Source organism: Lepidochelys kempii, chromosome 11 (assembly GCF_965140285.1).
Source record: "Lepidochelys kempii isolate rLepKem1 chromosome 11, rLepKem1.hap1, whole genome shotgun sequence".
Classification (NCBI taxonomy): Eukaryota; Metazoa; Chordata; order Testudines; family Cheloniidae; genus Lepidochelys; species Lepidochelys kempii.
In genome coordinates, this window is record NC_136390.1 from 81,500,649 (window position 1) to 81,511,371 (window position 10,723).

The following is a 10,723-nucleotide window of genomic DNA, read 5'->3' on the forward strand; positions in this document are numbered from 1 at the left end:
AAGACGGTGCATAGAAACCTTTTGCTCCCTGTGGGGGAATTGGTAAGCACCCCTTGTGAGATGGGCCACGGCAGGGCCGCCGGGCAGAACAGAGGTGCTAGACCAAAGCCGCCATCCAACACAGACAGTGGGCCCCCTGCAGCTAACTTACCCCTATTCTGCACATCTGAGAGTGAGTCTGAGGAGGAAGACACAACCCTGGTGTATCCTGGGATGGAGACAAGATTTCAGTCTCGATCAGCTGAACCAAACGAGAGTTTTCCCTCTTCCGCCCTAAACCCAATGGCGGAACTATTTAGGCCCATTTCTGACACCCTTGTGCCGCTGATGAGACCCCCGTGTGATGACACACACAGGTTATTGGACAATGGGGACAGACAGGTAGAGGATGTCCTGGGCACCTTGGACCCTCCAGCGTTAGAACTAGGAGTGCAGGGGCCTACGCCAGTAGCCGAGGGACCCTCCAGGGAAGCCTCTCCATCCGTCACTCAAGAGGATGTTCCCCCTACCTCGGCAACAGAGATTCTCAATAGACGAGACAGGGTGATAAGACCAGTGAAACGGTTAACTTATGATGCACCTGGGGTGACTAGTGAGGAGCCAATACATTTAGCACACAGGCTTGTGGAAGCTAAAGTGGGCTTCCTGAGGCCCTTTGGAGGAAACCAATGAGTTGGTATAAAGGGAGTGTGATTTGTCGGGACGACAAAGTCTCGGCTGGGGGGAGGATGTAAGCAGTGTCAGGATGAGCTCCACCCTGACATCTGGTGGTGAGGTGTGGCAAGTTGTGGAAAAGAACTTCAGGGGCCGATCTCATTTGCATAGGCACACCCACCACGCCTAGAATGAGACCATAGCTGCCCAAATGGTCACTTTGGCTGCTGTGGGATCCCCAGTGTCTCTGTTATTGGGGCAGGAAGAATAAATTGTTATTACCCTGATTATGGGAACTGTGCTTGGAACTGTACGTGGCCTTTTGTTACGATGGAGGGATTCACCATCAACTAAGTAGCACTCGCTAGGCAAGGGTCATGGGTTCCAAAACTGTGTGAATGGAGAGAGGCTGGGGATAAGTAGTAGTACTTGGTGGCATGGGCCCCTTGGTGAGGGCCTTACATGCTGATTGCACTTCCTCCTCTCTCCACTGTGGAATATCAGAGCTAATTTTGATTTCATTAGAAGTCTAGTTATAGGCTGCTGAGCTCACTTTGGGCTGACAGTGCACCGGCACTGGGGCTCCCCTACTATAAGCTGAATTCACCTAAGAGCTGAAATCACTGAGTGTTGTGTTAAGTAGTGGGGGAGCCTGAAGATATATTGTGGAGCAGTTTGCGGGACGGCTGGTGAAGCAGTTTGACGCGGAGCAGTGTGTGGATGGCAGGAGCTGCTTGTGGGCCGTGGAGCTGAGTTCGTGGGGCAGCTGAGCGAAGGAGTTCGTGGGGCGGCTGACGGAGCGGAGCGCAGCTGAGCGAAGGAGTTCGTGGGGCGGCTGGCGGAGCGCCACTATGGAGCTATGGGGCGGTCAGCTTCAGATCACGTAAGGTGCCTCTTACCCCCGTCCCATTTCCACCCAGGTTGGGAGGTAAAGCTCCGCCGATAAACTTTCGAACTCTGGGGCTGCCCTGACCAGGGACAGAGACTTTTGGGGCATTGGACTTTTGGGACTTTGGGTGATTTGGGGTTGCTGGACTCAAGAACCAAAGGGAAAGGGGCATGCCCCAATTTGCCTGGGGTGGGGTTGTTTTTGCTCCTGGGTTGTGTTATGAATCCTGTTGGTGGTGTTTCCCCAACATAATGCCACATTGTTTCTCTCTGTTATTAAAAGACTTTTGCTACACTCAGACTCTGTGCTTGCGAGAGGGAAGTATTGCCTCTGGGAGGCGCCCAGCAGGGGTGGTATATATTTGTCCCAGGTCACTGGGTGGGGGCTCGAGCCGGTTTGCATTGTGTTATTGGAATGAATCCCCTAGATATTGAACCCGGCCCTTGTTGCTGCCAACTCTGACGGGCAGAAGGGTTACAAAAGAAAACTTAGTTTGACGCATTCTGTCTGGCAGGCAATCACTTATCAATAGTTGTGGGTGTAAAATCCCCATTTCTTTATGGTTTTGTCTTTATGATCCCCACTTCTCTATAAGAAAAGGAGTACTTGTGGCACCTTAGAGACTAACCAATTTATTTGAGCATAAGCCTTCGTGAGCTACAGCATCCAATGAAGTGAGCTGTAGCTCACGAAAGCTCATGCTCAAATAAATTGGTTAGTCTCTAAGGTGCCACAAGTACTCCTTTTCTTTTTGCGAATACAGACTAACACAGCTGTTACTCTGAAACACTTCTCTATAGTTTTCTCTCTGGTCTCTGTCTGGTTCTTTGATTGTTTTTGTTTGTGACATGGCTCATTTTGTGAGGTGTGAATTAATTAAGGTGGTAGGATTGGTTAGAGAATTTTGTTACACTATGTTAGGATTGATTTCTAACATTTTAGTACAATGATTGGTTACAGTACAGCTAAGCAAGGCTCAAGTTTCACTATCTAAAGTGGGGTCCAAAAGGAAGTTCTTGGGAACCAACTCCAGGACACAGCTCCAAGGTCAGAGCTGCCAGACCTCAACAACCAGCCTCCCCAGATGACCTGATCCTGACTGTCCAGCAGGGAAAAATTATCTGCCTTTTTGGGACTGGGAGTAGTGAGCATTTTAGGGTTAATGTATGCATTTTTGGGTAATAACTGTTGCTGACGAGAGGGTAAGTAGGATATTACTGTGTAAGGCTCTGTCACTGGTAAGACACCCCCAAACCCGCAGTGTCAGGCTCCGCCTGAGCCCTTGGCATGGGGAAAGGGCGGGTGCCTACATTAAGAGGGTTACGCCTTGAGCCCTAGGGCCAGGGTAAAGGTGGGTGCCCCTAAAGGAGTGTGCGACTAACAGAGAATTGTGTGCTGGTAACACAGCCCCCCTGTGGTCCCCAGGCCATAGTTTAGCCCTCCCACCCTCAACTCTGCTCCTCTGGGTTCTTCACCTCCCCAGGCCTGGGGCCTGCCCTGGGGTCCCCTCTCTCCCACTTCCCAGGCTGGCAGGAGATCAGCCTGCCGGGGGCTGACAGCGGGAGCCTCTCTCCCACAGCAATGTCCTGGGGAGAGAACTCAGCTGCAAAAATATATCGGTGACATCTGAGAGTTCTAGCCCCGGAACAGAAGTAAGGCTTCATTTGACTTAGAAATCGCATCTCTGGCGATGAATTGGGGCGCGTTGGCATGTCAGTCCCTGGCACAGCATTGCTCTGCAGGCGGCAGGGGTGCCAGATCCCAGTGGAGGGGGAACAGGCGGGAGAGGTGTCTCTCCCGGGGGCGGGGGGTGTTTCTGTGTAAGGGCCACACACCATTTCACCCTTCTGCTGTCTAGCACTGAAAGACAGCGCGGATGAGACTTCTGTTAACTGCCTGCTGGAGCTCAAATCCCGGATCACCAGGCCTGAGTGCTAAGCCTGAGACCGGCTCTGAGACAGCTGAAAGCAGCTGCTCCTCCTGCCCGAGGTGAGGCCCAGCCGCTAACTGCTGGAGCCCCCCAGAGCTGGGCTGATCCGGGGAGCTCAGGATGTGGCATCGCCGAGGTGGCAATAGAAACAGGTGGCAGCAGAGCCGGCGAAGGCCCGTGGCCAACGGGGTGGAGACACAGCCGCACAGTGGCGCACAGGGTGAACGGTGGCACCTGGGAGCCACTTGCAGTCATGGCCGCAATAGCAGCTGAGGTGTCCCTCATTGTGACCGGGGTGGGACGTGAACTCCTGCCCCGTGAATGCAGCTCTGAACGCCGGGTCTTTGCTGGCCAAGGACAGCAACCGTGAGAGGGGTGAGGAGGTGGGTAAAGGAGCCTTTGTTTGTTGGACTTTCCCAACGCAAGGTGAGGAGCTGAGGCAAAGGACACTGCCCAACGTACTCAGGGGGTGGGCGTTTGGCTCACGGTCATATGCTGATGACTAGTGGTGATGGTGTTTTACCACGATAGTGCCGGGCTCCTTTCCTCTTTCTGTTAAAGGTTTTCTTTGCTATACACGACTCAGTGAGGGGGAAGCACTGGCTCTCAGAGGCGCTGGGGGTGGTGGTTAATTTTCCCAAATTACGGGTGGGGACTCAAGCGGGTTCTGTGCTGAATTGTTATGAGGAACCCCTCGATGCTGAACCTGGCCCTGGTTGCTGCCGACTCCCCCCGGCAGAAGGGTGGCATTTGTACGGCAGGGGCATGCAGTGAAAGGCCGTCAGAGTCTCCACAGCAGGGCGAGGCCAGGACAGTCGGGCAGCTACCACCCCACACCGGAGTCAGGACACCTGGGTTCTGTTTCCAGCTCTGCTGCAGTTCACTGTGTTACCTCGGGCAGGTCACGTCACCTCCCCATTTGCTTCTCTCTGGAACAGGGGTTAATGGTATTTCCTTGTTTGGCTGGAGTGTTAACTGTCAGAGCAAACCTGAAACCACAGAAGGAAATGGAGAGAAACCACGGTCTGCACCGCCCTGGTGCGAACACGTGGCCTGGCAGCGATAAACCGGCCTGGGCCCTGGTACTGCCACTCGTACCAGCCCAGGGACCGGACGCGCGGGTGTGTCAAGGACGCTCACTCGTGTGCTGCCTCGGGGCTCAAATGTCGACCCTAAAAGGCACAAAACAACAAAGCTCCCGGCTGCAAACGCCGACAAGCCCCGGCATCGGCACTGCAGAGCACCCACGGCACAAGCAGCCCGGCACGCCCCGCGCTGCGCGTCCAGGGGCCCGGGCGCTGCTCCCCCGTAGCCCCTGCTGTCTCGCAGCGCAGGGCCCCGCTGCCCCTGCTCCAGGGCGGGTACCGTGATGGCGCCTGGCTTCCTTCGGCAGGACGTGGGGGTCTGTCTGGGGCTACGACTGCCCTGGCCTCCTTCCTGCCGTCACGCAGTTCGGGGGCGGGGGGGGTCACCCTGGGGGACGGCGCCCCCTGCTGGGGGGCAGCAATTGTGTGCTCATTCTGCGCTGGCGGAAATAGGACTCGGTGGGCGACAGGCTCAACCCCCAGACCTGCCCTCACCCCATCAAAGGGGTTTAGAGATGAGCCTGGCTGCTGAGGATGAATATGGGGAGAGGGAGGGGTCGGCGGGGAGAGGGAGGGGCCACTGGGAGGGAGGGCAGATGGCGGGGGGCTCTGCCCTCCCTTCCACTCCGACTCTTCACCCTGATCTCCCCCATCACTTGGGGCAGCCAGGCCCAGCCCCACAGGGCAGGCCTGTCACTGCAGCATGAGTGGGGCGGACTCCCTCTCCAGGCCCCCAAACCTCCCCTCCACGCTAGGCCAGGTTTGGCTGCAGCGCCGGGCAGAGGGTGCAGCTGTGGGCTGCCCCTGGGCAGGGTGAGGACAGGACGCTGGCCACCAAGGCGAGCCCTGCATACCGGCCTAGTTTGCCTAGGCGTGGACCCGGCCCTAGTTCGGACCTTGCCGCCGGGGCTCCCCCTCCCGCGCGGCCTCCGCTCCCCGACTCCCTCTGCCCTGATTGGCTCGGGGCTGGCAGCTGCGGGCACAGAGCCGAGCAGAGACACACAAAGGGAGAAGTTGGTGATGAGGCTTGTGGCCTGGGGAGGAACCGACAGCCTGTGGGCGACCCTGGGCCCCTCGTCCCACCGCACTGACACCGGCCAGAGCCCGGATCCCCTTCCCCTGCCAGGATGCTGCTCCCTCTGCTGCTCCTCCCCTGGGCTTGGGGGGCCCTGGCCGGTAAGTGGGGACCCCCCTCCCTGCCCTTTTTGCTGCTGGGGGAGGTTGCGCATGATATAATGCCGGGGCCAGGGTGGGGCAGCACCACATAAGAACGGCCGGACTGGGTCAGATCAAAGGTCCATCTAGCCCAGTATCCTGTCTTCCGCCAGGGGCCCGGGCCAGGGGCCCCAGAGGGAACGAACAGACAGGAATCATGCAGTGATCCATTTCCTGTCGCCCATTCCCAGCTTCTGGCAAACAGGGGCTAGGGACACCATCCCTGCCCATCCTTGCTAATAGCTATTGATGGACCTGTCCTCCAGGAACTTATCCAGCACTAGTGACCTTTGCTGGGGTGCAAGAGGAGGAGGGAGGCAGGTTAGGGTTCAGCAGGAAAACCCTGGACCTGGGGAGCATTAACAAGACTGAGACGCCTTAATCCCTCTCCTCACCCACTTTGTCCTCCACTTCTTTCCTCTCCCCTCCCTCCCACAGCCTCCCCTCCTGTCCCCCCAGGGTCTCTCACCCTCCGGCTGCTCAAAACCACCATCTTCTACAACGCCAGTTCTAGCAACGTGGAAGGGATGGCCCTGCTCGGAGACCTGGAGACCCACTTCATGGATTGCAGCACCTGCAGGATCCGTTTCCTGCAACCTTGGGCCCACCAGGGCCTGACCCCGAGGCAGTGGCAGGACCTGGAGACAATGTTCCATGGCTACCTGTCCAAATTTATCCTTCTCATGAACAAAGTGGTTAAGGATGAAGGGGAGCACTGTGAGTATGGAGCGGTCCCCACGCCCAGCTGGGAGCTGAGAACTGACACACTCACTGTAGTAACTGAGTGTGTCCTGACAGGGTGGATGGGGGTCAAGACAGCCAGTTCCTGGCCCTTAGGCTGAATGGAGCCAGGGTGCCCTAGAAGGAAATAGCCCCATTTTCCATTCTCCACCCCGCTGAGCCAGTCCCCCAGCTCTGCGGCCAGATTGCAGCCTGTGCATCCTGGAGGGGAAAAGCCCCGTGTCCTGTCCCCTGAGCAGTGGCAAATGGTTTTTCACAGCCACTTGCCCAACCAAAGGCCCTTGTTCATGCTACCGGAACCTGGCCAGCCTGAACACTGAGAACTGACACCTTCAACACACGACTTGGAAGGGCAGGAAATGCAGAGCTAAGCAAATCCCGCCCCGCACCCCCACAACCAGCGCTGCCCCAGGGCATGGGACAGACCCAGCAAGCCTCTTCTCAGCTGCTCAGCCCAGTGTCTGCACTGGGTGTCTGGTGCTGGAGCACTAAAAGAAGGTCCTCGGGGGAGACTTTCTTTCAGGAACCCTTTACCCACCTGCCCCCAAATTTGCACCACAAAGTCTCCCTTGCACCTTGCTGGGGCAGAGCTAGTTTCATGGCAACTTGCCTGGGCATGTGCATTTCATGACAGAGCGACAGCCGGCCCTGTGATCACAGCTCACAGCTGCAGGAACCTCTCGGTGACAGGGCTCAGACAGATGCTCCTGGGGCTCAGAGGTTTCTGCCTCTCCGGCTGACGTAGTGTGAGACTCGGTGTGTCATGCCCTGAGGCGCTGCTGAGGAGACATTTGCTGGCAGAGGTGTGAACTGTCTGTGGGCACAGGTGCGTGTCACCGCCCGGCGTAAACACCACAGACAGAACCAAGGCCCAGGGACTTTTGTAACGCTGAGAAGCCAGACTTGTCCTTGCTACCAGTGAAGAGCTGAGATCGGGGAGCCCAAGGATGTAAGTTTATTGAGGCTCAGGGCCATAATTTACTCTAGAGCATCATAAATCACTTTTTAAAAAATTAACATTTAAAAGTCTGGTGATTTGGGCAGGGGGTCTGTATCTCACAAAACCCATGAGCAAGGGACCCCAAATTTGCACCACAAACTCTAAGGCCCTGATGGAGAGCAGCGATTTTCAAGCCAATCTGACTATGTGTGTGGACCTCAGAGCACTTTGAAAACATCAGCTTTAAACAGAAACTGCAACGTGCCCTTAACTCCATCCAGGGCCGCCCCACAACCCTGCCCCCATCTTTTGGCCTAACATCCTCATTGCTCCTGACATGATGCCTTTATTCTCTCATCTTTCTATTTCTGGCCCCTGCCCCCCCGGTGACCTCCTAATGACCCATCCTCATTGCCCCTGCCCTTTCTGTGCCAGATCCCTTTGTTATTCAGGTCTCCATCGGTTGCGAGCTCCACCTCAACGGCACCTCACGGCAATTCTGTGACGCCGCGGTGAACGGCGAGGATTTCATCAGCTTCAACATGGACTCGGGCACCTGGGTCGCTCAGCACGAGGGTAAGTTGGCCCTCAAGAAACTGGACTTTCTTAACCAGGATAAGAGCACGTCTGCCACGGTTCAGTTCCTCCTGAGAACAACGTGTGTCAGTGAACTCCAGAGCTTTGGGCAGTACGGGAAAGAGTCTCTGGCGAGACAAGGTGAGACTGGACACCACTCCCTGCTCACTGAGATGCAGCCACTTCTGGGTGGGGTGCAGGGGGCTGTTTAATCAGGTGTCGTGTACCAGTGCAGCTATAGCTGGGGTGGAGCGCAGTCGCGATTTCATAGCCACACTGCACAGCACTTTAAGACAGGACGTGAAGGGGGATTCCGTCAGCAATGCTAACTGCAGAACTGGGGTCTGGCCAGGACAGCGGGTCCAACGCCGGACCCCGGGGGATGGAGCTGGGCTTGGCTAGTGAGTCCCTGAGACTCAGGCTGAATCGTCCCCTCTCCCCCACCCCGTCTCTCTCCCCCTGTCTCAGAGCGGCCGGTCGCCGTGGTGTTTGCCCGAGCGCCTCCCCCAGCCGGGACCCCCGCGCCGTTACTGCTGGTTTGCCGGGTCACTGGTTTCTACCCCCGGCCCATCCGCGTGGCCTGGCTGCAGGACGGGGAGGAGGTGGGGCCGGGCGGGGCGGCTGAGCTCCAGCGGGATCCTGCCCAACGCGGACCTGACCTACCAGCTGCGCAGCTCCCTGGCCGTGGGGCCGGGCGACGGGCACAGCTACGCCTGCCGGGTGGAGCACAGCAGCCTGGGGGGCCAGAGCCTGCTGATCCCCTGGGGTAGGTGCATGTCCCCGGGGGGTGGGGGCTGCAGTCATGGTCTCTGCGGACTTTTCCTGCACATCTCAAGCAGGGTGGGTCCAGGCAGTGAGACTGGGGTGAAGGGAGGCAGAAGAGGTGTGTGGGGATGATCGGGGGATCAGGGTAGAGGAGCTGAGGGGAATGGGACAGGACTTGCACAGGAGGGGCAGGGTGGGGGCTGAGGGGAGAAGTAATGGGATGGGGTGGGGAGAGCTGTATGGAGTGTGGCAGAGGGGAGACAATGGGGCAGAGGTAGGGAGGGCTGGGGGGGTTGGGGAGAGAGGCAGGAGGTCCAGAGGCGATCGGATAGAGGGACTAGGACTGGCATGCGGGAAGGCTGAGGGGCTGGAATGTGAGGGAGCAGTGAGGGTGGGACGATAGAGGGCAATGAGGGAACAGGGTCAGGGTAGGTGCATCTGAGGGCAGTGGGGCTGTTTCAGGGGAGCAGGGGAGGTGGGATGGTGGGGATGGCAGAAGGAACAGGGCTGAGGTAGGGCAGGGCTGAGGCCAGTGGGTTGGGTGGGGGCAGCAGGGGGACTGACGGGGTGGCTGAGGGAACAGGGTCAGGGTGGGGAGGCTGAGGGCAGTGGGTCGGGGCTGGGGGAACGGGGGGGGGCTGTGGGGAGGCTGAGGGAAGTGGGTCGGATGGGGACTGCAGGGGGGACTGACGGGGTGGCTGAGGGAACAGGGTCAGGTTGGGGAGGCTGAGGGCAGTGGGTTGGATGGGGGCAGCAGGGGGGACTGAGGGGGAGGCTGAGGGAAGTGGGTTGGGTGGGGGCAACAGGGGGGACTGAGGGGGAGGCTGAGGGAAGTGGGTCAGGTGGGGGGCAACAGGGGGGACTGACGGGGTGGCTGAGGGAACAGGGTCAGGGTGGGGAGGCTGAGGGCAGTGGGTCGGGGCTGGGGGAACGGGGGGGGGCTGTGGGGAGGCTGAGGGAAGTGGGTCGGATGGGGGCAGCAGGGGGGACTGACGGGGTGGCTGAGGGAACCGCGGTGGGGTGTGGCAGGGCAGATGGCAGGGGGCCCAGGTGAGGAGATGGGGGGGACTGCAGGGGAGGCTGAGGGAACAGGATGCCCATTCCCAGCACATCACCCCCTGTGTGTTACAGGGCACAGCAGGCCCTGGGGCCCCGGCCTGGCCATGGGCATCACGCTGGGGGCTCTGGCCGTAGCCGCCATGGCCGTGGTGCTGTGGTGGAGAATACGCAGGTGAGTCCTCTCCCACTCTGGGGTGGGGGTGGGGAGGCCGTTACACCCCATAACCCATCCCCTCTGCTCTCTCCATCCAGGGGCCACCGGGATGTCAGACCAGGAGAACCCAGAGCCTGAGGGGGCAGCACCGGCTTAGATGTGGGGATCGGCCCCCCACTTGGGGCCATGGACCTTGGGGCTGAATCCGCACCTGGCTCCAGAGCTGAGGGCCCTGAGGCCCCTTCTGGATCGGGGCACTGGGAGTTCAGGGCCCTGATTCGGGGATGGGATTCTCCTCCCTCTGGGACGTTTAGGACACGTTGGTCACTTGGGATACAGGATCCACATGGAGCCAGCACTAGCCTGTGCCATTCAGGAAACCCTGCAGGGAGGTGCTGCTCAGCAGGCCCCTCCAGGGGCTACAGGAGCCAGGGCCTGGATGCAGGGTTCAGGCCCAGCTACATACACAAAAGGAGAGGGTAAGGTGGGGGCCATGGGAACCAGGAGGGGATCCTGGCAGGGCATTTGGGCTGAGCTGGGGTGCCCGGGAAGCAAGCGGATTGGCCGTGGGACATAGGCCCAGCTACCCCCTGACAACAGAATGGCCCATGGGATGCCAGAGAAGCTGCTCCAAGCCACTGGCTGGGTTGAGCGCTCCTGGGGGCAAGGCCCCTCCAGAGCTGGGTGTGCGGCACCACGTGCTCTGGGGATAGAT

General features: G+C 58.8%; 1 protein-coding gene across 1 annotated transcript; it reads left to right on the forward strand.

Annotated features, from left to right (window-relative positions):
* The first annotated feature begins 5,563 nt into the window (after positions 1–5,563).
* On the forward strand, positions 5,564–10,218 carry LOC140895991 (antigen-presenting glycoprotein CD1d-like). Its single transcript, XM_073307033.2, is given in 8 exon segments — positions 5,564–5,660; positions 5,663–5,734; positions 6,212–6,490; positions 7,890–8,171; positions 8,499–8,641; positions 8,643–8,796; positions 9,927–10,026; positions 10,107–10,218. Coding segments are annotated over 8 exon segments (1,152 nt in total). The 5' UTR covers positions 5,564–5,578; the 3' UTR covers positions 10,147–10,218.
* The last annotated feature ends 505 nt before the right edge of the window (positions 10,219–10,723 follow it).